Genomic DNA, 25,846 nt, shown 5'->3' with positions numbered 1-25,846 from the left:
CCCAACATTTTCTGTGTCTTGTTATTTTATATGTAACCCAGTAGAATACAGTTTTACAGTTAATGGGTTTATTTCATATTTATTTGGTTTCATATGGTTTTAATCCAGATCATATGTGAGTGAATTTCACATTGAGATTGTATGTGTATGTATGCCTTTAAGGACGCAATCATATATAGCAAGTTTGATTGGGATACACCATAGACCGTAAAAAAATATGGACGACTCGACATCATCCGTTTCCGCTTGCCATATTTGAAGCTTTCAGGCAGCCTTGCACGGCGCGGACATCTTGGGACCGAGTCTGCGCAGTAGCGATTTCGGGACCGGAGTTGCGCAGTAGAGCGCAGGAAGTAGAGCAGGAAGTACAGTCGCGATATCAAAAGCCCGCCCACACTCTCGCAGATGCAGAACAATGAATTATGTTGGTGTGAAATAAACAGTTATGGAAATGTAGAAATTAAAGCTAAAGCTCTAATCTGCTCCCAAAAATTTCGAAAAAAGTCCGTTAGTGCCTCAGTGACAACTTCACTCAGAGAAGACGTCAGTCTCAGCTGTCAATAATGACGTCACACCCCCCGTTTTTATAGCATCAAATAACTAACTCTAACTAAACTTATTTTTAAAACGAACACCTGAAATGAAATCATCGTGATGATAACTGCCTTTAGTGACATAAACTAACTTTGGGGGAAAATTTTTGAAGTGTAATTTTATTATTTAGTTTGCCTCGCGTCCATTAGAAATCACAGAGGGGCGGCTATACTGGGACCGGTCACTGGGGGGCGATCGAGGCGCGAAAGCTTCAGTAAATGAGAGGGAGACTGCAGGCTTGGGGATACACACATGTAAAATAAGATAGAAAAGCGTGGTTTTAACCTACAAGTTAGGTATTCCTTTATTTTATTGGTCAGTGAGAGTTGAAGTCCCGCCTCTATGACGCGGTGTTGATGGACAGGGGATGCGCGGGAGAGACGAGAGAGGGGAGTGAGAAGTGCAGCGGTTTTGGAGAGTGACGCTGATAGATTGCGGTAACGAAAAAGTGTTTAGTCGATAACTCATCAGATTAAAACACTTAATTTGTATATAGTGACCTGTGTGAGACACCAAAGTGTTGATTGTTGTTGTTTTATAACTCGGTTCTCAGTGTATGCTTGTTTTATACCGCGGTCTTGCTTCAGTCGGTCGCGGCAATTTTATATATTGTTAGCGGTGACGATCGCGGACGTTATATATATATATATATATATATATATATATATATATATATATATATAACCAAAGACTGTTCACGTTGTGGTTTTCCTTCACAACAAGGGAGACCTTGAGGACCAGATAGCGCCCCAAATACCCGCGTTGTGTGGGGTTCCTCTGGCTGCGAGGGAGGTGTGTTTGGTCCGCTGACAAGGCCGAGAGAGAGAGAGAGAGAGAGAGAGAGAGAGAGAGAGAGAGAGAGAGAGAGAGAGAGAGAGAGAGAGAGAGAGAGAGAGAGAGAGAGAGAGAGAGAGAGAGAGAGAGAGAGAGAGAGAGAGAGAGAATCTGCGCGAGGAAATCTAGGTATCTGTGTTGATTTTGTTTGTGCTCAGGAGAGTGAAGAGGCCATTTTCATTTTCCCGGCCACAACGAACACAAGCAACGATTCAGGCCTGCAACGGGTTGGGTTATACTGCTGTGTGTATTTCTGCTTTGTGTGTGAGTGTGGGCCCACAACATTTAATATTGGTTCATTTTAGTTTATTCAGTGCACTGATGGGTAATATTCAGAGTGACGTTTTGATACACAAAGAGTAATTTTTCTGCATTTAATTCCTGGCATTAACCCTGTTAATACAGTTTAAGTGGGGTTTTGTGACTTATTGACCACTTTAGTGATTATTTCCTTATATCCTTGCTTATGAGGGGGATATTGTGTGTATTGATGATTCATGAATATGTGATTGTGTGAATTACTCACATCCTGACATTCCTTCTCTTTGATCAATCCTTGAATTTCCATTTTTCTAATTAAATCACTTCTATTTTTGGTACTTTTACCAGAGTTTATTCTTTCTATAGCTTTAATAGTTACTAGTTATTCTGGAGGGCGTGTAGAGTTTAATTTTGAGTAACTTTCTTAAAGAATAGTATTTTACTGTGACTTCAGAGGGGCCTAACTACAACATCTGTAGGCATTTAGTTAAATAATCTGGAGCGCTGTTCTACTTAGAGACAGGTAGGGGGCGCTACATATAGATACCTATTTATTTGCTTATATAGTATTGAAAGAATTTATTTTTTTAAAAAGTGTATTTATTATTGTTATATAAAGTGCACTCCGTTATATAAAGTGCAACAACTTTCACTCGTTTTCTGTGTTCATTTTTTATTTGTAACCTTTTACCTTGAAGCATTCCACATTTCTGTGTTCTCAGGTTGCACTACTTGCAAATAAACACTAAAAAACATCTGATTGTGTGACAATTCTTGCTTTTTGCACATCGTACTGTTATTACTTCTTGTCCGTGGTTGCGCCTCCAAGCATGAAAGCGGTGGAAAGTTAATCCATTTTCGACATTTCCCATGGTGATTATGTGTTGCGCTGTTACACCCCAAAATGCAGCAACGGTTTACGATAGTTGAAATAATGCCAAAATAATCAAATTAAGATACACGACTGAGAGGGAGAACGTCTATAAACAGTGCGCAGTAGTCCGAGTAGCAGTAAAGGATGCCATCAACATGGCCGCCACGCCAAGTAATGACGTCATGACGCCCAAGCCCTATTATCCCTGGATAACTTTTGATTCATTATACGCTTGTGTTGTTAACATTATATGCACTTACGCACTTATTGCCAACAAAACACAGAGATTTGATGCAGTTTCACTCACTGCCTACGGTTTCAACTCATAAGTTGGAACAAACGAACACACTTGAAGAACTCCATTGCTGCTCCAGAAAAACAAACTGCAACCACTGTTTCCTTAACACTCATCGGGAGAAGCGCCCATGCGAGGCACTCCACACTTTATGAAGTCATACAGGGCCATACTCGAAACAGGAAGGAGTGTATTTGGCATAGACATACTCCGTCGTACATCCAACTCGTTTTTTGACATTTTGGCCATGTTTAGAAAGAAAATCCAATATATGACTATCCAACTATATGACAGTGTAAATAAATCAGAATTCATGGAATAACATTAGACCTACCCCCCATCCCCTTTATCTTATTTTCCATAATAATGCCCTTTCTGCCACTAGTTGTCCCTCCATGCTTTATGTTCTTTGCACAATGTTTGAAAAGATCTTATTGTGCCTTATAGGAACTTATATCTTATAGGAACTTCACAATCAAAGCAGTTACATCCTAAGCAAGCCCTTCACTAGATGTTTGTCAATCAAATCTTTCATATGGTTTCCCTTAAATTGCGACTTTTATGATGCATAACACACCCAGACCACATTTTATTACTTTGTCCGGAAAACAACATCTCCCTAAAAGAGCTATGCCATTGGGGTTTCTGAATTATTTTAGAATGTACAGACAGAGTAAAAAGTAGTTATATAAGAGATATATAGTCCAGGGAATGTTTTGAAGTAGGCCTACTTCCTTTTAATCAGCTTCTTGGCATACCACAGCAATTATGTTTATCCCAGATTAAATTATGTCCTACTGGAATTTCTGTAACAAGCTCAAGCATTTAAAGCGACACTTAGAATAAACAGAATAATAACATCCGCTGGTGTGGATGCTAATATAGTCATGTTTATAGGTATCGTTCTTGGTGTGAATGGGCCTTTACAGTAAAATACATTTAATGTACAAAAGATTAACTTTTTATGAAAAAAAATCCTAAAAAAATGTACCACGGACCAATCAGACTGAGCACCAATGTCACTTGTTATTGGCTAATCAGCAGTAGGGGGCGTGTCCACTGGTGGGAAGGAGAGAGAGAGTGAGAAAGAGAGAGATTTGAAGAAAGTAGTGTAAAACAATCGATTTTTTTTTTTAAGTGTAGAAAGAGAGATGGCTGAGATATTACCTGAGGAAATGGTCAGTGTAATATAATTGGACAAAGAAGGGTTACGATCAGGCAAGAGCTTTAGAACCATATTTTGATTACCTAAAACCAAGACAATCGGCCCGGCAATGAGATACTCAAATGATACTCGAAGTTTACTCGAAGATTGCTTTTTAATTTCAATACATTTAAAGTATGCCCCCTCTGTATGAATATAATTTTTTTATATTATAGGGCCAGGACAGGACTTGAAATCAGGACAAGTCCTGGGAAAACAGGACGTTTGGTCACCCTACACTAATACTGGAGAAGCTTTCAACTGCTGGAGAGACATTAAAGAACAGGAAGGCCTGAGAACAGTCACCAAAGTTGTGTTGTTTCTTTCTTGGATACATAAGTAACATTGGTTTTACAATATTTCTCAGAACCAAGATATGGTGTTGCTGAATTACAGCTGATACTTAACATTGATTTAACAGTCTGATTTAACAATGATAACAATACGAAATATTTCTTGAACAAATCAGCAACTTAGAATGATTTCTGAAGGATCATGTGACACTGAAGACTGGAGTAATGAGGCTGAAAATTCAGCTTTGATCACAGGAATAAATTACATTTTAAAATATATTCAAATTGAAAAGAGTTATTTTAAATTATAATAATATTTCACAATCATACCAACCACAAACTTTCTCTAAAAATCCATATCATATATTTTCGTAACAGCGGTTGAAAACACAATAAAATCAAATGATTGATCAAATAGAAACAAGTATTCCAGAGAGCCATGCAATACCTTTTTTTTGCCTGAAAATGCTTACCAAAGCTGAGGATAACCTGTCTCTGTAGCTCCTGATGCGCAGCAGGGTTTTTTAGAGTAAACGTGACATTGAATGCTGGATTCTGGGTTACGTAGCTGCTTTTTAAGTAGTACAGCCCTCCATCTGATGCAGACGAGACCTCCTGGTGGTCAGTGAGATTCTGACCACCTGACCCCAGCCACATGATCTCCGGCTTCGGGTAGCCCTCAGTCTCATACTGGACCGTCACATCAGAGGAATTTAAATGGATGCTTAACCTCGGCTCGGAATAGAAAGCTTGAAGACACAAAACAAACATGCAACGATTTACCAAATCAAATACATGCACTCACGTCTCTCATCTTAGTATTAGAAGTCAAAATCTATTTGACTTACATACATTAGTACAGAAAACATAGTTTCATGCTCACACTAAAAAAGAAACTCCTGCCCCTCACCCTCACCCTCACCAGTTCCAATTTCTTATTCTGTGTTGCACCCAAAACATTTCAACATAAGGGTTTGGAACATGAGGATGATTAACTAATTACAGAACTACTGCTTTAATTTGAATGGTGACTAGTGTTTGGCAGAGATATTACTCAATACATTATAAATCCTTCCAAAATGTTTTGTCTTACCCTCATTCACTATGGTGAGCTTATTAGACCTGTCAGTATGATTTTCACAGTAAATTGCATATACATGTTTTTTGCCGTAATTAGAGAAAATTTGCTCCGGATACATGTGGGAGTGACATAGTTACACTCTAAAAAAATTTGAGTAAAAAACAACCCAATGTTGGGTCAAATATGGACTAACCCAGCAGTTGGGTTGTTTTAACCCAGCGATTGGGTTGTCTTAAGCAAATATTTAACCCAATCGCTGGGTTAAAACAACCCAATTGCTGGGTTAGTCCATATTTGACCCAACATTGGGTTAAAACAACCCAGCATTTTTTAGAGTGTAGTTGTCACAACGAACGAGAAGGGTTGACATAGAGAATCAAAATTTCAAACCCGTTAAAAACTCCCACACAGAACAGAGGAGAGTCTGCGGGCAAATAGAGATGTGACTTATCTTGTAATAAAACAAGAATCAACATTGACTTGGCTTTTCTGAGATTACGAGAACTGAGGGATTTGAAATGTTATAAAAGTGACGCAGAGATGGTGTTGTTATTACTCATAAGTGTAGTAAGGTATTTATTGAGAAGATAAAATGCCATATGTCGCTCTCTAACAGAGTTCATTGTAAAGCTTTCTATAGTAAAGGGTTGTTTTATTATGTTTGTTGTTGCGCTGTGCTAGTATTTATTTTCAAGGAAGTACTGTGTCTGTTAATGGGTAAAGCTACAGTAATAAAGTCTTAAGCTAGTCAGCTTGAGATCCTTTCTATCTAAACTGGTTAAATCTCTTAAGCCTAATAGTAAATGTTTTATGAGCAGTATGATTACCATATTCATTCACACAGTCACTCAGAGCCAAAGGCTAACCAAAACAATGTTTTTTTTTATTTAATTTAACTTAACATACTTAAGTAACTACAACTGAAATAGAATTAGAGACTTTATTTATAGAAAGATGCACTCTGATTACTTATTAATGGGAGAGTGCAACGCCCAATAGGGTGAATAAGCCCCGCCTTCTACATGAAAGAGCCAATCGTTGATTACTAAAGTCATTGCGTCATTGCAGCTGCTATTAAAAGCTCCGGTTGCTGTAGAAACAGGCAGTATTTCGAGATGCGCATTTAGGATTACGCATGCAAGCTAGTTTTGTCCAGGATCAAGTTATTTTTTGTCATGATTTGAGTGTTTAGAAACAAAATGTATAAGACAGTTGTTGACAGATTTCATTGGTGATTTCAAATATGAAATTTAATCATAATCTTGGCTAACAGTTTTGGAGAATTTGATGTTTCCCCATTTAAAGAGATAGGAGCTGAACTGAGAAGCATTTCAAAGATGGCTGCAAAGTGAAATGACCTGTCTTAAAGGGACTTTAAAAGAATTAATAACAAATTACGAAAACGCGCAATAAAATTAACTAAAACTTTAACCAAACTTAAAATGAAAACTAAATATAAAAACGAACTGAAAATATTAAAAGACACTAAAATAACACTGGCGTTTGGCATACCTGCGTAGACCAGGTGTAGCACCCCTTTGCCATTTCCCTTGCTGTTGCTCACTGTGCACAGGTAATTCCCGGCATCCTTCATTCCAAAATTTGCTATACTCAGAGATGCATTTCCTTTAGCAAGTTCCTTGGGGTTTAACTTTGTACGGTTGACATAATCTGAGCTTTGTCGTTCGAGCTGGTCCTTCAGGTAGTAGAAGCTGTGAACCACTCGTGCATCTTCTTCACGTTGCCAGGTGATCACCAGATCGGACATGTTTAAGTCTGGGTCGAATTTACAGGGAAGAACAGCCGTTGCGCCACGGACCACCAGGACAGGACCGGGTGGAACTAAGACATCAAAGGAGTCTAGCAGAGAGAAAGATTATATATAGAGAGAGGATGATTAGACAATCATAGACATTCAAAGCATGTTTATATACTGTGCACAAGAAACTGACTTCAGTTTGATGTTAATGTGCTGCTAAGCTTTCCAATTAAAATATCTAGAAATTCAAGATAAATTTACCTAAGAAGCAACATTGCATGAGACTTTAAAGACTTGTTTTCATAGATTTCATCTTAAATATGATGGCTGACCTTTAAAAAAATCGTATGCAACATAGCTTCTCATAAGAACCCAGTTTCACGGGTGTCACAAACACTGGTGATTATCTGGAAAGGTCTTTTTAAAGCATTATCCCTCCATTTTAACCCAGGAAGCCCCGAAGTGACACATAAGTAACACTCAGGTACAGTAACGTGACAATGTCTGCTTTTTTTTTGTGCCATTGCTGGTTAGAACATATATTCAAAACACAAGCAACAAATAATAGTTAAATCAGAGTAATTAGAATAATTATACAGAGTAATTATACAATTAAAATACATTATTAAAAATTATAACGAAGAGTATAGCAAGAATTGTCAACTTTGTCTTTTTAACTGCAGACAACAATAAACGCTAAACTGGAGATGCAGGTTTTTTTTAGCTAAACATGTAACAGTGTCCAGAAATCCCGTTGTGGGCGAGGGGGCCGTGGTTCAGCGAGGTCTGGAGCAGGAGAGAGAGGTACACTGTTAACATTTTCCGGTAGAAATTACAGTAACTCACTAGCAGCATGTTGCCAGTAACTTGCAGTATATCTTGTTCTGGTTTATTATTATTTGTAGACTTTTTTTCATTTTACCCCCATTTTACCCCCATTATTCATTTTAATAATTATACAAAATTATTTATGTATAATTTTTTACAGTGCAGTAACTTACAGGAAAATACTGTATTACCATTTACAGTACCATTTATCTTGATGTAATTTTTTAGAGTACAGTATATTTTTACTGTGAAACAAAATTTGATTTGTTACTGAAAATCATTGTCCACTTTTTCTTTTACTGTAAAGCTGTACAAATTGCCAATTACTATATTTCAACAGGTCCCCATAAATAACAATAAAAACAAGCAATGACAACTGCTTAACTTATTTTAACTTTTGATTTTATTGGTTCAGTTGTACAGTAAAACTTTGTTTTTAAAAAAAAGCCTGCAGAAACTTTTCATGAACAGATTCAGTCATAAAAACGTACAAATTCAAAAGGTCTCAAGTCAAATCTATTTACAAAAGTCCTTTTCACTACAGAGTAGACCGAAGGGGTTTACAGAAAAAAAGTCTACAAATAATGATAAACCAGAAGAAGACTAAGATTAAGATTAAAGGAATACTCCACTTTTTTTTAAAATATGCTCATTTTCCAAGTCCCTTAGAGTTAAACAGTTGGGTTTTACCGTTTTTGAATCCATTCAGCCGATCTCTGTATCTGGCGGTAGCACTTTTAGCATAGCTTAGCATACATCATTGAATCATATCAGACCATTAGCATCGCGCTCAGAAATGACCAAAGACTTTATTTTTTCAAAGATAATATTTTTCCTATTTAAAACTTCACTATTTTGTAGTTACATCGTGTACTAAGACCAACGGATAATGAAAGTTTAGATTTTTATACCGATATAGATAGGATCCATTTTCTCATTCCTGCGTAAGAATCACAGAACTTTATGACCAGCTTGAATCTGCTCTCGTCTCTTCTGCCCCAGTCTGTTCAGCCACACTTTCTCTTTCACATTTCAAAAGCTCGTCTTCAGTGTAACTATTATTCCGGTTCAAATAGATACGGGTCGGGATCTGCACCAAAGTAAATATCTTCTGAAGCGTCTCTCAAACAAACGTCTCCATGGTTACAAGGCTCGCTCTCTGCAAGCAGATCGTCACGCTGGTTATGTTGACAGAAGTTTGCCTATTTTCAGCATAGACAGTAAAAGAAATGGACACAGCGACCCCATTGACGTCAACGGCTAAATAATGAAGTCAACCTAGGGGCACTCACTTCCTGATGGCTGAGCGAACTGCGCCGGCTCAGACTGAGCTTGACGACGTAGATGTGACGTGAGCCTCCTGTCGGACAGCTGTAGGTCTTCTAGTAGATGTGGAAAGTGAAATCTGAATCACGTTGTTTAAATATTTTCTCCCGTTGCTTTTGGCTCACTATGGGCTTCTCCTCATTCTTCTCCCTTGACTTTATCAGACTTTATGTCTCCACGTCCCCCCGACTGTCTCATAGACAGTAAAAGATTGCCTGCGAGCGTCTCTTCAGGTCTATACGGTAATTTCTCAACTGCGCGACAGGGTCGCGTTGGTTATGACGCAATCGTTAGCCTATTTTTACAAAAACAGCTTCTGCGGGGCGATAGTGTAAGATACAAGGTAATGGAGCCTTTTATACATTGTCGTGTTTCTTTAGAAATAAACAATGGACAAATGGAGTCTATAAACGTCTCAGATGTAAAGTTATTCACTGTCAAAGTGACGCAAAAATGAATGGGAGTCAATGGGATGCTAACAGCAGGTGATGGCTTGGTTAGCAATGGCAGCCCCTAGGGGTGGAACGCTTTCCGAGCGCTAGATTACCCCCTTGATTTTCAGGCGCTGTGTAATATCATTGCGCCGCTGCACCCATGACGGCCGCAAAGTTCCTACGCAGGAATGAGAAAGTAGTTCCTAGCTATAACGGTTTAAAAAATAGCAACTTTAAATTTTTCGTTGATCTTCGTACATGTAACTATAGAAGTGTCAAGTTTTAAATAGGAAAAATATTGAAAGTCTTTGGTCATTTTTTGAGCACTGATGCATTCAATGATGTATGCTAAGCTATGCTAAAAGTGCTACCGCCAGATACAGAGATCGGCTGAATGGATTCAAAAACGGTAAAACTCAACGGTTTAACTCTAAGGGACTTGGAAAATGAGCATATTTTCAAAAAAAGTGGAGTATTCCTTTAATAATAACAAATAAATTAATAAATAAATAAATAAACAGAAAACAACATTAAAGAAAACATGTTTTGCTCTTCATTATGGAAGCTTATTTCCGCCACAGAGTAAAAAAAGAAAAGTAATTGTGACTTTTTATCTTACAATTCACTTTTTTCCCTTGCAAAAAAAAAAAAACACTTAAAAAACTTCACATAAAAGAAAGAATTTGAAAGGAGCCGAGCGGTGTGTAAGTAGGTCAAGTGCAAATGACAAACACCTGTGTCTTGTTGCATACAAAAGCTACCAGAAAAAGAGTAACATGAGATATACCAGACCGGTGCGGCGCGCAGGTGGCCCTAGTTATCAATGGTAAATGGACTGCATTTATATAGCGCTTTTAACAGACCCTATGGCCATCCAAAGTGCTTTACATCTTGCCTCACATTCACCCATTCACGCTCTCATTCATACACCTACGGCGGTGTCAGCCATGTGGGGTGCCATCCAGCTCATCGGGAGCAGGTGGGGTTGGGTGTCTTGCTCAAGGACACCTCTGCTGCGTCCCAATTCGCCTACTTATACTACGTCCTAAAAGTATGTACTCTTTTTGTGAAGAAAAAGTATATACTTTTGAGTGTGTAGCAGAAAAGTATGCAAGCTTCGGGACATACTACTTCGCCATCTTTAACGGAATCTGTCGCTTAGTTACGTGCATCCCGTCACCATTTATCTGCCCTGTCAATCATCGTCAGATTCGTCACAGTTCAAATCTTCCACATTCAGATTCATCTCCTACCGTATCGGAGAGAAGAGTAGCCGCTTGATCTGCCATTTGTGGGTCTTTAATGCAGAGACTCTCCTCATGTGTTTGCAGTTTGAATATAATGATGCATTTAAAAGTTAATGGCCAAAAATGTCATTACAAAAGTTCACAATGCTGCTGCAGGTGAAATATAATGTGGACAACACTGAATAAATATATTTTTGTCAGGTTAAATATTGATAGGGTCACTCAAACCCCTTTATCTAAACTTCTCTACTTAACCATCGAACTCGCACATCCGTCATGTTTGTAGTTTTTTAACGCTTTTTATCCGCGTTTGTAGTTCTAATCGAATCCTCGTCCAACTTGCAATGGGTTGTGGGCAATATCAGCTGTTAGAGTGCCCATCGATCCATACTGTGAATTCGGACCGGAAATAGTAAACCATCCGGGAATCTTTGGAATACTCTTTTCAACATACTACGATTTGGGACATACTAATTCTATTTTCGTATACTATTTAGGATGGATAGTATGCGAATTGGGACGCAGGGCTCGACACTTGGTCAGGTGGAACCGGGGATCGAACCACCAACCTTTTGGTTTGTAGACAACCTACATGAACCACTGAGCCACTGCCGCCCCCACCAATCATGCCACTGGCCTCATGCCATTCTGTCACGGTCCTCAGCCTTGGCTGCTTGCCACACAAATCATCCAGAAATAATCACTGAATATGAGAGAGGTCGGGTTTTAAAGCAAAGCACACAATGGAATGAATAATTCACTAAATTCACCAATCTACGAATACCCTATAAACTGTAAAAACATATTTACAAAATAAGTTGCCTGGTTGCCTTAAAATTTAGTTCATTGAAATTAAAAATTTGAGTTAATACAATGACATTTTTTAAGAATCAACAACCTTTATTAAAAGATTTTGTAAGCATATTGGGTAATTATGGATTTTGTTTGCAATTACACAGTGAAACATGCCAAATAGTGCTATTTTCATGATTTATCAATTTTTTTATGTGATTCAGATACAAAAATATTTTGAGTTTATATTTATTAAACCAATTTCTTTCATTCTATCAACTCATTATTTATTTCAATAAACTCAATTTTAAGATAACCAGGTGACTTACTTTTTTAAGTTAAACCAACAATATGTTTTTACACAGAATTCTCTGATATCTCTTGTGTAATCAGCCTGGTGTTACAAATTGTGGTGTAGATGAAACTCGCGAAGGAGAACTCGGAACAGGAATAAACTGACACACAGGAACACTCAGAAACACCACTATACAGGAACGTCGACGGACAAACACTGAGGGGAAACTGAGGACTAAATACACAAGGCTAACAATGTGATTAACAGGACACAGGTGATGGATATAACTATTTAGACAAACTGGGGAGAAACTAGGGCTGCATCCGAAAATCTAGGCTGACTCGTTGCCTCGCTGCCGTATGACAATGGCTTGTAAGGCAGCGTTTTGTGAATGAAGGCACCTCACGAAACGATTTCGGACAGACTTCTGAGGCAGTGTAACAGTTTAATGATCTACAGCAAAATAGAGAGCGCTTTGGTGAGAACTAAACACATATTTAATTACCACATTAGTCATTTCTCGCTAGAAATGACATCAGAAGTGAAAAATATTTGTAAAAAACATACATGTATGTTTTACACACAAACTGACCAGCAAATGCAAGTTTCGGATGCCATCTTTTTCCCGAGCTCAACTGTCACAGAATGGAAAGCACAGGATCGTGGGATATCAGCGAAGGATACATGTATGCTGCCTTCAAAAATCGATCAGATGAAGGTATCTCAGGAGACAGAAAGTGAAGCAAACAATAGATTCAGACATTGCTTGATGCCTACCTGCCTTCAAATGTGTCCTCTGAAGGCAGTATTTTACTGGTTTCGGACGCAGCCTAGGTCACAGGGGAATGAACTCAAAACAGAAACAACAGCAGACAGGGCATACATATAACACCTGGCCTTTTTACATTAGCACTGTTTTAGACTAATAGACCATTTCTCAAAACCAAGTACACAATGGGACGGATCATGACTTTAAAGGGTCTTCCTCAAACAACTGCAGAGTGAAGGGTGTGGGTTTTTACAGTAGAAATTTTAAATAATAATTGTGCTAAAAAATACTCTATTGCCATTTGGTTGGATCAATTTAGGCAAAAAAAACTAAAAAAAACATTTAGGCAATGTTTTAAAATTAAGTCTTGATTCACCTTAAGGAAAATGGGTAGTTATACTATAATTCATAGTTCTTTTTCCAATGCCTTTCACACAAAGAAAGAAAATATATAATTTGAAACAGGATGGGATAATAGTTCCATGGAGCCCTCATTGTCCCATCATATTTACGAGGCCATATTGGACACATATATTACAGTATAATTAAACATTTGTTTTAATTTTTGGTTGTTTTTCTAGTAAACTCACCGTCTCACTTCCCAATTTTGTTTCAACTGTTCCGACCCGACAGCCTTAACCAAAAATACATCAAATCTTAACCTTCAAATCTTTTTTCTAGTGGTCAAGGGCCCCTGAGCACTTGCCCCATAGGCCTGGTCCATAATCTATTCCCGAGTATGTGAACTTGTGACTTCAGTCCTTGGTGATAAGTTCGACTCAAGAGAACGAACTCCCGAGGATGAGACTTTGCTAATGGAACAGCAGTGTTCTTGATATCTCCAATCAGCGCGCTCTAACTCCGGTTATCTCTATATCTAGCTATATTTTAGGCTACAATAAAACGAAATATGTCATAAAACACAAGTCTCAGCCTCTTTTTTTCATAAAAAAAAATCTTAAACATATTAATAGCCACACAAATGTGGTTCAGGCAACGCATACCTTGATTCAATGCTTGTTTTTTATAACAAAAACAAAATATAAAACACAAACCTGCCTCTTTTCGTTTACATTAAAAAAAAACTTAAACATATTATTATGTGGTTCAGGCAATAAGTGTGTGTATGATTATCTCTGACTTTAATACAATTAAATATGACATAAAACAAAACCCAGTCTCTTTTTGTTAAATGTCAGTTTATGTGTGATCAATATTAGCCATTATAAAAGCATAAGAAGCTATACAATAAATAAGGCAAACAATTCAGTTAAACATAGTAGAAAGTCAGCGCTAGTAGGCTACAACTCTGTAAAGTTAAATATCCTAAAAATATGAAGTTCAGCTAAACTGATTTGCCAGGGAACAAATGATAGATTCACGAGGACAAAGATTGGCCATTAGATCTACACAAGAGTCGAGACAAATTATATCTCGGAGACATCGGAGCAGACGTCAGAAGGACTATTCAAGCAAAGGCTGGAATAGATTAAGGACACATCCGGGGATTTGAATGGAAACTTGGCTAAATGTGAACTTTGAAGTGGCCAAGGAAAGGCTGCTCTTGGCGGATCACCTAGATCTCACAACTCCGAAAACACCAGATCAAATTTCAAAATAGATCAAATTAAAATGCTTTCTTCATAAATAAAGCACAGATTTAATCTTTAAACAAGTACATTCTCGCCTGAAAACTCTTAAAAAGTACAATTTGTGAAACATTACCAGTAGTATTGTAAAATTATGCAGGGTTTCTCGTCCGCTATTGACGCTTGCTGGTTGGTGCGAGATGCATTCTGGGATACCTGTCTTTCTCAAGTCTGCTCGAATCACCTTCTGATGCATCCTCGATAAAAGGGGATCAAGGACACACCCAGGGATTTGAACTGCTGTGAACTTTGAATTCAAGCAGTACTTGACAAGTACATGAGAGCACAAGTACAGACAAGAATGTATATTGAACCTCAGGACCCTGTGATATTTCTGCTTTTAGACGATTCTGCTCTCCTTCTTAACGCCAAAAATACTATTCTAAAACTATGGATAGAACCATCCACCCCAACAACTAGCCTTTAGCTATCCTACTTCAGAGATATTGTCTTACTAGAAATTACCACTGCCGAGCCTAAGGCCGGAGACACACTGCAAGCGTTGCGTTTCTGCTGCGTGTCAGACGGGGGCGGCTGACTGGCGTTTTCTCTTTCTTTGCACACCAGAAGCGTGTCTGACGCGGCGCTGCTGCTGCTGGGAAGCCCTATACTTCATGTTAAATATAAATATATTGCCTATTGATACAGCAAAGACAACGTCGGCAGAAGCCTACTGACCATACAGATCTATTTCAATATAATATTTCAAAATCTATAATTATGTTGTTTTTTATTATTACAAGTAGGCCTATATCTGCATTTATGTTTACCTAAAGACTTTCAAACATGAAAATTTCATTTATTAATATGTATTCGTGTCAAAATGGCATATAAACATCTTTTCCTATGCGGTCCGAGCCACGCGGAAAACGCGTGCATGCTTCAAATAGAAGAGACGCCTATTTTTCACGCGACACGCGAGCGTGTTGGAAGCGTTTCCAGGCATAAAGTTATAAAAAAGTAACTTAAAGTTAATAAAGTTAAGTTTATATGCCATTTTTACACGAATACATATTAAAAAATGACATTTTCATGTTTGAAAGTCTGTAGGTTAACATAAATGCAGATATAGGCCTACTTGTAATAACAAAAAACAACATAATTATAGATTTTGAAATATTAAACCTGTCAATACAGAACAAAATGTTCTGTAGCCTATTTTGCCGTCAATACCATAGATCTGTATGGTTAATAGGCTTCTGCCGACTTTGTCTTTGCTGTATCAATAGGCAATATATTTATATTTAACATGAAGTATAGGGCTTCCCTGTACATTAATACCAGCAGCAGCGCCGCGTCAGACACGCTTCTGGTGTGCAAAGAAGGAGAAAACGCCAGGCAGCCGCCTCGCGGCTGACACGAAACAGAAACGCCACGCTTGCAGTGTGTCTCCGGCCTAACGGCGCAATGGGAAAAAAACTATTCAGAGTTGGACAGAAATAGCAAAGATATTGTTAGACAAGCTGGAATGTTGACATATTCTATTTTTCATTTCTTTCCTTCTTTTCATTTATGTTTATGTATATGTACTATTTCTTATTTATTTTTATTTATTTATTCAGTTAATTATTTACTTTTTTTTTTTTTACTGTTTTCATGGCATCTGTCTTCATTGGAGCTTTGATATGTTCCTGGAATGTGAATAAATAAATATTTTTGATCCAAAAAAAAAAGAAAAGAAAAGAAAAAAAGAATGCATATTGAGAAATGTTTCCACGAGAAATAAAATATTGTTTTATTGAATTTGATTACTGGATCACTGAAAACGTACCCAGAGTTTAATGGCTTAAAAACGGTCTGATCACAAACAGAGAAGCAGAATCGGGTTAAAGAGTTAAAATGGAAATGTCCTCCTCCAGGTTTGCAGGTGCTATAGAAGATGCTCAGTGCCCATTTGAATATTCAGTATTTTATTATAATAATGAAAGAAACCGGCTTGCATGTAGTTCTGTGAAAAGTCTGACTAAAAGTCTTACTAAACTGAAATACACTAAACTGTAAGAACCAACATATTTTTTTCAATTTTTTGTTCCATTTTTACAGGGTTTTTTTGTGCTAATTCTCAGATCTCATTCTTATCCTCAGAACTTGTCCATTTGCCATCTTAATTTCATCCGATCTATCTTTGTTCTGATCTTATCATCATAGCTGTAAATCATACCATTATGTCAGATCGTCCACTGTGGGCATCTGTTCCAGTTTTTTTAAGTGATGTGGAAAAATATTTTTTTTACGAATATTTTTCACTTCTGATGACATTTCTAGAAAGAAATGACTAATGTAGTAATTAAATACGTGTTTAGTTCTCATCAAAAGCACTCTATTCTGCTGTATATCATTACACTGTTACAATGCCTTAGAAGTCTGTCCGAAATCGGTTCGTGAGGTGCCTTCATGCACAAACGCTGCCTTATAAGTCAATGTCAAGGCAACGAGTCCGCTCTCTTGACCCTTCTCAAAGGATTAACTAGTGCAGATGTTACGTCTGGACAGTTTTTGAATCCCACTCGGTAATATCTTCTGGCATATGGAATGGGTTCTCCCTTTTTCATTAGAACTGCATCCAGTCCACTCTCTGATGCATCACATTGCAAAACAAGCTGCTCTGATGGTTTATAACATCGTAAGATTGGGGTCTGTGAGAGGACTTCCTTGGTATTTTCAAAGGCTTGTACCTGAATCTCTGTCCACTCCCATACCTCATTTTTTGAGTCAGTCTTCGTAAAGGTTTGATGAGGGCAGAGTCATGATTACCAAATTTGGTAAGGTTTGGAATGTTTGGTAACATTCCCAGAAAACGTTGTACCCCTCATGATCAGTGGGTCTGGGCATCTGTTTAAAGGGGGGGTGAAATGCTGTTTCATGCATACTGATCTTTTTACACTGTTGAAGACTTGGAATCCCATACTAAACATGGACAAAGTTTCAAAAGTTAAGGTGGACGTTTGATGGGAGTATTTCTTTGTCAAAAATACTACTTCCGGTTAGTCATAAGTTTCGGCAAGTTTTTTTCAATCATGGGTCCACTTGACGTTAATAGGTCGGAATTTCCTTGTATGGGCCGTACCGGCAATTCTACCGGAAAAGCGTGAGAGAGAGAGAGAGAGAGAGAGAGAGAGAGAGAGAGAGAGAGAGAGAGAGAGAGAGAGAGAGAGAGAGAGAGAGAGTGCGAAAGCAACAGGCTACACCCATCAAAGCGCTGGCTCGTAGGCTGCGCTGCACACACAGTTGATGTGACTTCAAGAAATGAACAATGTCACCAAAAAAGTGCGTTTTTGGTTGCCAGACCAAGACAGTCCTGTACAGATTGCCAAAAAACCCCGTGTTAAGGCAACAGTGGATGGAATTTGCTTTTCCGGATCAGCAACTGAGTTGCGCAAAGGTTTATGTCTGTTCACTGCATTTCGGTGCAAACTGTTTCATAGCCCAGTTCGACGCCGGATTTTCCGATCGCCTAATGCTGAAGGATGGAGCAGTCCCAACGATAAAGGTCCCAACGTTAGAACCGCAGGTGGTGAGTAAGACTGCTTCAAATGTCTGTGTTTTTGCCTATGCTCATCAAGTAGCCCAAACATGATCACGTATAGTTAATTGATCAATGGAGCATGCGATGTGTAGTGCGTGTACATTTGTTTAGCTGGCCACTATATGTGTAACTTTATGTTTGTGTATTGTAAAAGCACTCCAAACAATAATACACAAAGAGTGGGGAAATATGTTGAACTAAATAAGCGCGCTTCTTCATTCAAATGCACTACTATTCCATGTCTTTCTATGTAAACACTAGCCTGCCGTGCAAAACCAGTCCGCTTTCTACAATTGTCTACACAAACCACGCGTAAACACACACACACACACACACGTGCACAACTGCACTTCTCACATGTACACCTTCAAAGAAAAAAAATACGAAGATATAATACAAGTATAAATATGTAAATAACACAAGCCGCTAAGCATATTATATAGTTAGTGTATAACTTGTACCACATACAGACGTCCTGCTCTAGTCGTTTTTGCTGCTGCTCCTGTTCAACTGCAGCCTCTGGGTCTGATTCCAGATCATAGATGTATGGCTGTATCTGATTAAAAGCCATATTTTTATTTTGAATAAAGTTTTTTCCCGCTGTTAGGGATGACACAGCTTTACGACGCACTCGACTCAACACAATAACAGCAGCGAGCACACGTCATTATTTAGCTCCGCTCACACGATACGCCCCCACCCGCTCGGCTTTTTTTCGGAAAGACTCGGAACAGCGCATTTTTCTTATATAATTATAAAAAAAATAAAGACTTTTCGGAGATATGCAGGATGCAATGCTACTCTATAGGTACTCAAGATTGACATGACACTGACTGAAACTGAGTGTTTCACCCCCCCCCCCCCTTTAATGGCTGACATGTTCTGCACCTGTCCATCATCATCCTCATATTATTGCCATGACCTTGTTAAACTGTTTTTAGGGAAAGGAAACAGTGATGAGGAGGCAATTCTGTATTGCCTCATCATCACGGTCTCTTTTCCCTACAAACAGTTTATCATCTGCAATGCCTTGTTCAGTTTCCTTTGAAAAATTTCTGGTGCTGGACTGCTAATCATTTTTACACATCACAGACTGAAAAGACCCGTGCTCCACTCTGATCTGTCAATACATCCTAGATTGTGGGTAATGGTTTCTCTTGAGCATTCTGGACCGATCATCACGCAGTTGTCCAGAGGATTTTTGCACGATGACCAGCTATGGGAATTCTTCTTTTAGGTAACTTTACTGGTTCTGTGTTCTCATGTATTTCTAATTTGAGCTTTCCTTTAAATGTTCTGTCCCCTTCAAAGATGAGCATATAGTCCAGTTGTATTTGTTCTGCAGTCACCTGCTTTCATCAGATACATGATGTGTCTATTTCTTATGCATCTGTATATCATTATTGTATTATTTTTCATTTAAGATTTGATTAAGATTTGAAGGTTAAGATTTGATGTATTATTGGTTAAGGCTGTCGGGTCGGAACAGTTGAAAAAAATTGGGAAGTGAGACGGTGAGTTTACGTATATTTAGACGTGAGTGTGGAACACCAGGTCCTTGGATGCAGGCTGGTGTAGTGCTGGAAGCCTTCAGAAGAAGACGGTGAAGTCTCTCCTTCAATGTTCAGACAGGGGAGTCCTGAATTTAGTCAGGAATAGTTTAGCGTTCAAGATGCGTACGCGACGTCTGATGAGCGTACCTGGTCGCGTAAGCCTTTGAACCGCAGAGGCACTTTCAACACTTTCTCCATAAACTGAATACGTAAGGCAATCGGCTGAAACGTTACTTAAATATGGATATTTTTCTTACACAAACGCATCAGTTCACTTCTAAAGGCATTTATTAACCTCCCGGAGCCATGTGGAGCACATTATTTGAGGGACAGATGCATTATGGACTTCAAAAACAGCAACAATCCCTGCCATTATAAAGCTTGGATTAGCCTGGACTTTTTAAATATAAATCAACTTTAATTAATCTGAAAGAAGAATGTCATTTACACCTGACTTGAGGGTGAGTAAATCATTTTTTATCTAATTTTTACAGCTAATTTTCATTTTTGGATGAACTATCTCTAAGTGTACAATCGAAGTAGACGTAAAAATGTAAAGGTTCTTTATTAGCATTGATGGTTTCATGAAGACTTTACAAAAAGCACTTTATGGTGGAAAAATTACAACAGATTATTAAAATGATCCTCACACTTAGATTTTTTATTTTATTTTATTTTAAAGCTACACTGTGCGATATTTTCCCCCATCTAGCGGTGTAAAGGTTTATGACCATCCAGCGAATAATAGTTTCTGTTCATCTCGATTCTGATTTCGTTTTAACTCCTACGGTGGCCGATTTAGTCCAAGATTAACACGGCAATCCCCCTCTTCACATTCAACACGGTGCCATCGAGTGTTAAAACGCGAAAGGCGAAGCTTGAATTTATGAGACACCTTCGCTGAAGCCTGTAGGATGATGACGTAGCTGGATCAGATCCAATACGTACTGGATGGTGGATCGTTATGGCAACGTCATTCATACCGATCTCTGTGTTAATTTATAATGCATATGCGGCGCGCTAGTCTTAATGTATGATCTATATTGTGTATAGATGATCTTCTAAACTGTGTAGTTGTAGTACTGATACATAGTATTAAGTAATTATTGATGAATAAATCATCTTTTCATAAATGTGATGCTTAAATTATCGTAGTTTCGCTGTACATGCATGCAAAACAGTTAAAATTTATGAGGTATGTCCCTCTTTGGCTAATGTACTTTCAAGATGGAGGAGCAACATGGCGACCGGCATTCGAACCCCTCACCCGTATATATTTTCAATGGCATATTATAAACTTACGAGAATACTTTATTACTTGAAAGAAGTAAATATACATTAATGGGCACATATATTTTTGAAAGAACTAAGTGTTTTTAGCTAAGAATAAACTAAAAAAGTTACACAGTGTAGCTGTAAGAACTGTTGACTGAAAGGTTTTTTGGGGAACCCAAAACTGTTCTATGGCATCACTATGAAAACCCCACATGGGACCTTATTTTTTAAGAATGGAACACTGATACGATTATAGTGTTTTTGGTTTATAGGTTTGGAATGACATGAGTAAATAAGTAAATAATAACACACTCTAAAAAATGCTGGGTTGTTTTAACCCAATGTTGGGTCAAATATGGACTAACCCAGCAATTGGGTTAATATTTGCTTAAGACAACCCAATCGCTGGGTTAAAACAACCCAACTGCTGGGTTAGTCCATATTTGACCCAACACTGGGTTGTTTTTTACTCAGAATTGTTTAGAGTGCATAATTAAATTTTTTGGCTGAACTAGGCTTTTTAGCCTAGTAATACACAATACACTGTAAAAAATTTAAACGGAAAATGCACTGATCATTTTCTGCCAGTACATCATCCAGTAATTGTTCAGAAATATCCGTTAACCCTTAAAACACAAACTAATGCAATGTGTAATTCAAAATACAGGTAAAACACCTGCAAAAAACCAATACGGAAAATTCCCTCATATTTATACAGTACATTGTGCCCTATTTTTTACGGTGTATGATTGTTATTTTTATTTATAATGCATGTGTTGTGATTATTCTGTCACTATGACCTTTTTTATGCAAAGCACTTGAATTACCACTGTGTATGAAATGTGCTATCTGAATAAACTTGCCTTGCCTTGCCTTGCCTTGCCTTACAGGTATGTTTTGATGAGTAACATTAAACCACTGCATTTCCTGGCATGCTTTACTGCCCAGAATGGGTCATCCTTCTCCACTAAAATGAACTTGAGTTTGTATTCTTTCCCATTGTGTAGGTTTTTCACCTGAAGTGAGAGCTTTCCAAGTGTGGTGTTCTTGTACATATGTTGTATTTATATACCTTTTATTGTCCTATTTCTTGTCCTATTTCTCCAATTAGGTTATGTAGAAGTTTCAATTTATATTCATCTGTTTTGTCTTCCATTGTCAGTTTACAGTTAAATTCTTCCATCTTTTCCAGCAAATCACCAGATTCCAGTCATCACAGTCTATTTTCCCTGGGGGTTTAAATGCTCTATCCATCCTGCTACAGCTATTATTGCCAGTACGTAGGCTACATACGAACGATCAATCATTCACTCACATTGATTTCGTAAAATCCTTCAAGTCAGTCAGTGTCACCTCCGAAGCAATTTGATCAGCGGTTATGCACACTTGCGCATAGGCCACTATTTGAGGGGACAGCCATTTGTAGTGGTGGACACTATCGAGCGCACACATTCAATCCCACAATGCATTGCAATAATGAGTGTACAACAAATGTTCAATCAAAAGCTACAGAAAACCCATAATGCATTGTGAGAGTCACATGTCGAATGAATTCCCGCAGCTTTTCCAAACTACTGATCCATGTGGCCACAGCATAAAAAATTCCTTTTTAATTGATTATCAAAGGGTTAGTTCACCCAAAAATGAAATATTAGATTCAAACGGTTGTGAATCAGTGAATCGATCAATGATTCGGATTGCGTGTCAAACTGTCAAAATGCTGAAATCACGTGACACTGGCGATCCGAATCATTGATTGATTCACTGATTCATAACCGCTTGAATCTTTATTTGAGGATTGATCACAAACAAGGAAGAGAAGACAATGCTGAATAAAGTCATATATTTTTTGTTATTTTTGGACCCAAATGTATTTCCGATGCTTCAAGAGATTCTAACTAACCCACTGATGTCTCATACTTTGATTATGTTTTTATTACCTTTCTGGACAGTATATTGTGTATACACTTAGATAGGCTAGGCTCGATTTTTGGGTGAACTAACCCTTTAAATTGTTTAGTTGTGTTTTATACATGCTAGTTTACATGAGAGTTCAAGATAGACCTTTTCATTACTGGAGCTTCCAGTTTACTAAGTTTCAAATGATTATGAAACAAAGCAGAAACTATGCAAAAGCTGCAGCCCTTCCAGCACTCAGTGTCTGAGTTCACTCATTCGTTCTCATTCACATTCATAAGAGGATTATATTAGTGGAGTAATGTAGGGAAAATTGATTGAGGGTATAGGAGGCGATTTCGAACAGCACCGACTTCTAAGATCATCTAACGGCATGATGAAAAGTAATGACGCAGCTTCACCTGTTTTGTAATTTATTTGTGTTAATTGCGTTAAATTATTTTACAGCATTAAGGATGACCACAAAGCAAACCACTGGCTCTGCACCAGTATAGACTCGCTTGCTCAGACTTACACAACCTCCTGAAGCTTTCGTTCTGCGGGTAAACGGCGCCTCATGGTTCCATCCCAAAGGGGCATGAAATCGCTCACGGACATTTTCCTGGACCGTTCCCACCTGGTGGAATGAACTGCCGATCTCAATTCATGCTGCCGAGTCTGTCGCCATTTTTTAAAAAACATCTTAAGACACATCTCTTCCAATTGCACCTGACCAATAAAGACTAGCACTTAACCATCCAATTTTTTTTATTTATTATTGTTTGTCAAAAAAAATAAAAAAATAAATAAAAAATAATTGTTTACTGTGCTCGATTAACTGAAAATTCTTACAGCACTTGCAGGTTGTTGGCCTTGTTTGTTTCGTTGCTTCTATTGCTCTCCCCTTTTTGTAAGTCGCTTTGGATAAAAGCTTCTGCTAAATGATTAAATGTAAATGTAAATATTACAACCTATGCAGTGCCATTAAAAAAAGTGACACATTTTAGTGAAAATGTGACCCCGTCTGTGAAACCCCGGCTAAAGTCGCAAAATTGAATTATGAGATTATGATTGTCAAAGTGCCATAGCCATTAAAATGACGAAAATGGGTCCATGTGTGTTTATTGCTGTAAATGATAAATTATACCAAGGGATTTGAGATACAATACTCAATTTTTAATTCATAACATTATAAATACCTACTTTAATTAGTGATTTTTATTGACACTACACTTTATACTTTTGCACACACAAAAATACCGGATACGGGCTCCCTAGACAACGATTTTAATCATCTCAGGGGGTTTTCATCACGTATGTTATTCTGTTCAGGAATTTCTTTTTTTACCATTAGGAAGAGAAAGACATTGATATCAGGTCATCGCGACGTAAGCCGGGTTAAGATGTCTGTGGAGATATTTTCGTGTCATCGCCAATATTTTAATATTTTCTTCTTTGTTTTGTAGCTCAACATTGTGCCAATAATAACCATCTTGATTTAAAGTCATATTAGGCCTACTATGTGTCTATTTAAAACATATTGTGGATGGTGGTGCGTCAGATTAACAGACGTGGGTAGAGTAGCCAAACTCTGTACTCAAGTAAAAGTAAAAGTAGGCTACTTACGGAAATATTTACTCAAGTAAAAGTAACAATCGTAATAGTTACTTGAGTAAGAGTAAAAAAGTATTCGATGAAAAAAACTACTAAAGTTCTTAGTTACTAGTTACTTTCGATCTGATTGATAAGAAGCGAAAACCCTGAATTTCAGACTATTTATATGTGTCTGTGTGTGTGTGTGTGTGTGTGTGTGTGTGTGTGTGTGTGTGTGTGTGTGTGTGTGTGTGTGTGTGTGTTTAATGGTTAAACAGTGTAAATTAATGGTGTGCTGGGCTCTTTTTAAAACATACTTTGTTCTTATGTTTTTATAAGTATATGCATTCTTTAGGTAGGAATAAAATACAATCCCGTTTTTATTTGTATGTATACACTTCAGACTGTTGTCTATCTAGATTTGTGTATATGCAAGACGCTGAATTAGGCTATCTATTTGTTTCGTTTTTAGCCTGGTCTCATAGGAAAAACGTAGCTGTGGCAACGGTTTTGCAAACCACAAAATCTGTACCAATACGTACATATCGCGACAGTTTCAAAGTGAAATGTCCACTGGGTGGCGCTAAAAGCTTAGTTTTTTTCCGGAACACGTGCGTGATCTGGCATTTGCTACGTTGGGTTTTTAACGTACACCCACACTGAACCCCAAACCTACCCGATATTGTTAACAAAAGCAAATGTGACAAATAAAATTTTATCCATGTAATTTTAGCTTGTGTTTTGAACTCGTCTTTGAGCTCTTTTATCATCGTTCTTCACGGGGTTCATTCCCAAGTTTTTCACATAGCAAATACAAATCTGTATCAGCTGAGCTATCGAGCAAGCTTAATAGGTAAGAAAAGACGAACATCCAAAATGTAATCGTATGCTGTTTTTCTGCCTCTAGTGTTCATTATTGTTGGAAACACTCGGACAGTGTGAATAGTATAGCTACAATAAGGGAAAAGTGCCCATAGTTACCAAATTACCATTAATAGTGTTCAAATATAAGCAACATTGTTACACTTACCGCTACATGTTTTTTCAGGTTGGAGCTGCAATTCTTGTATGCTGAGATGTACAGTTCGTTTTGGTGCACACAGTAGGCTATAGCATTATGAAACTATTCTTATTGACATCTAGGAGTGAAAACATGAACTAGAGGAATCTTCTTCTGCTTTGGCCATCATCTGACTAAACGCGCGCTAATTATATGCGGATGATGCGCGTACACCTCTCGCGAAGCAGCCTCCAACGTTTAGCGAGACTTGCGAACAAGTCATATTAACTTATTTTAAAATATATAATTAATTACCATTGACAGTAGCGGAGGAACGCCCCCCTATTGTAACGAAGTAAAAGTACAGTTTTTTTCACTTGAGTAAAAGTAAAAGTACCCATTTTTAAGTTACCCAAAAAACGTACTCGAGTAAATATAACGAAGTAAATGTAATTCGTTACTTCCCAC

At 37.8% G+C, this 25,846-nt stretch overlaps 1 protein-coding gene across 1 annotated transcript in view; it reads right to left on the bottom strand.

Annotated features, from left to right (window-relative positions):
* Positions 1–25,846, bottom strand: part of LOC137045474 (V-set domain-containing T-cell activation inhibitor 1) — a 76,034-nt gene that overhangs the window by 24,461 nt on the left and 25,727 nt on the right. The window contains exons 2-3 of the mRNA XM_067422114.1: positions 6,949–7,296; positions 4,829–5,104 (exon numbers count right to left, since the gene is read on the bottom strand). Coding sequence (XP_067278215.1) covers positions 4,829–5,104; positions 6,949–7,204 — 532 coding nt within the window. The 5' untranslated portion in view covers positions 7,205–7,296. The remainder of the gene's footprint in view (positions 1–4,828; positions 5,105–6,948; positions 7,297–25,846) is intronic.

This window comes from Pseudorasbora parva, chromosome 17 (genome assembly GCF_024679245.1).
Source record: "Pseudorasbora parva isolate DD20220531a chromosome 17, ASM2467924v1, whole genome shotgun sequence".
NCBI classification, from domain to species: Eukaryota; Metazoa; Chordata; class Actinopteri; order Cypriniformes; family Gobionidae; genus Pseudorasbora; species Pseudorasbora parva.
The sequence above is the reverse complement of the archived record's forward strand: the minus strand, read 5'-3'. Positions and strand labels throughout refer to the sequence as shown.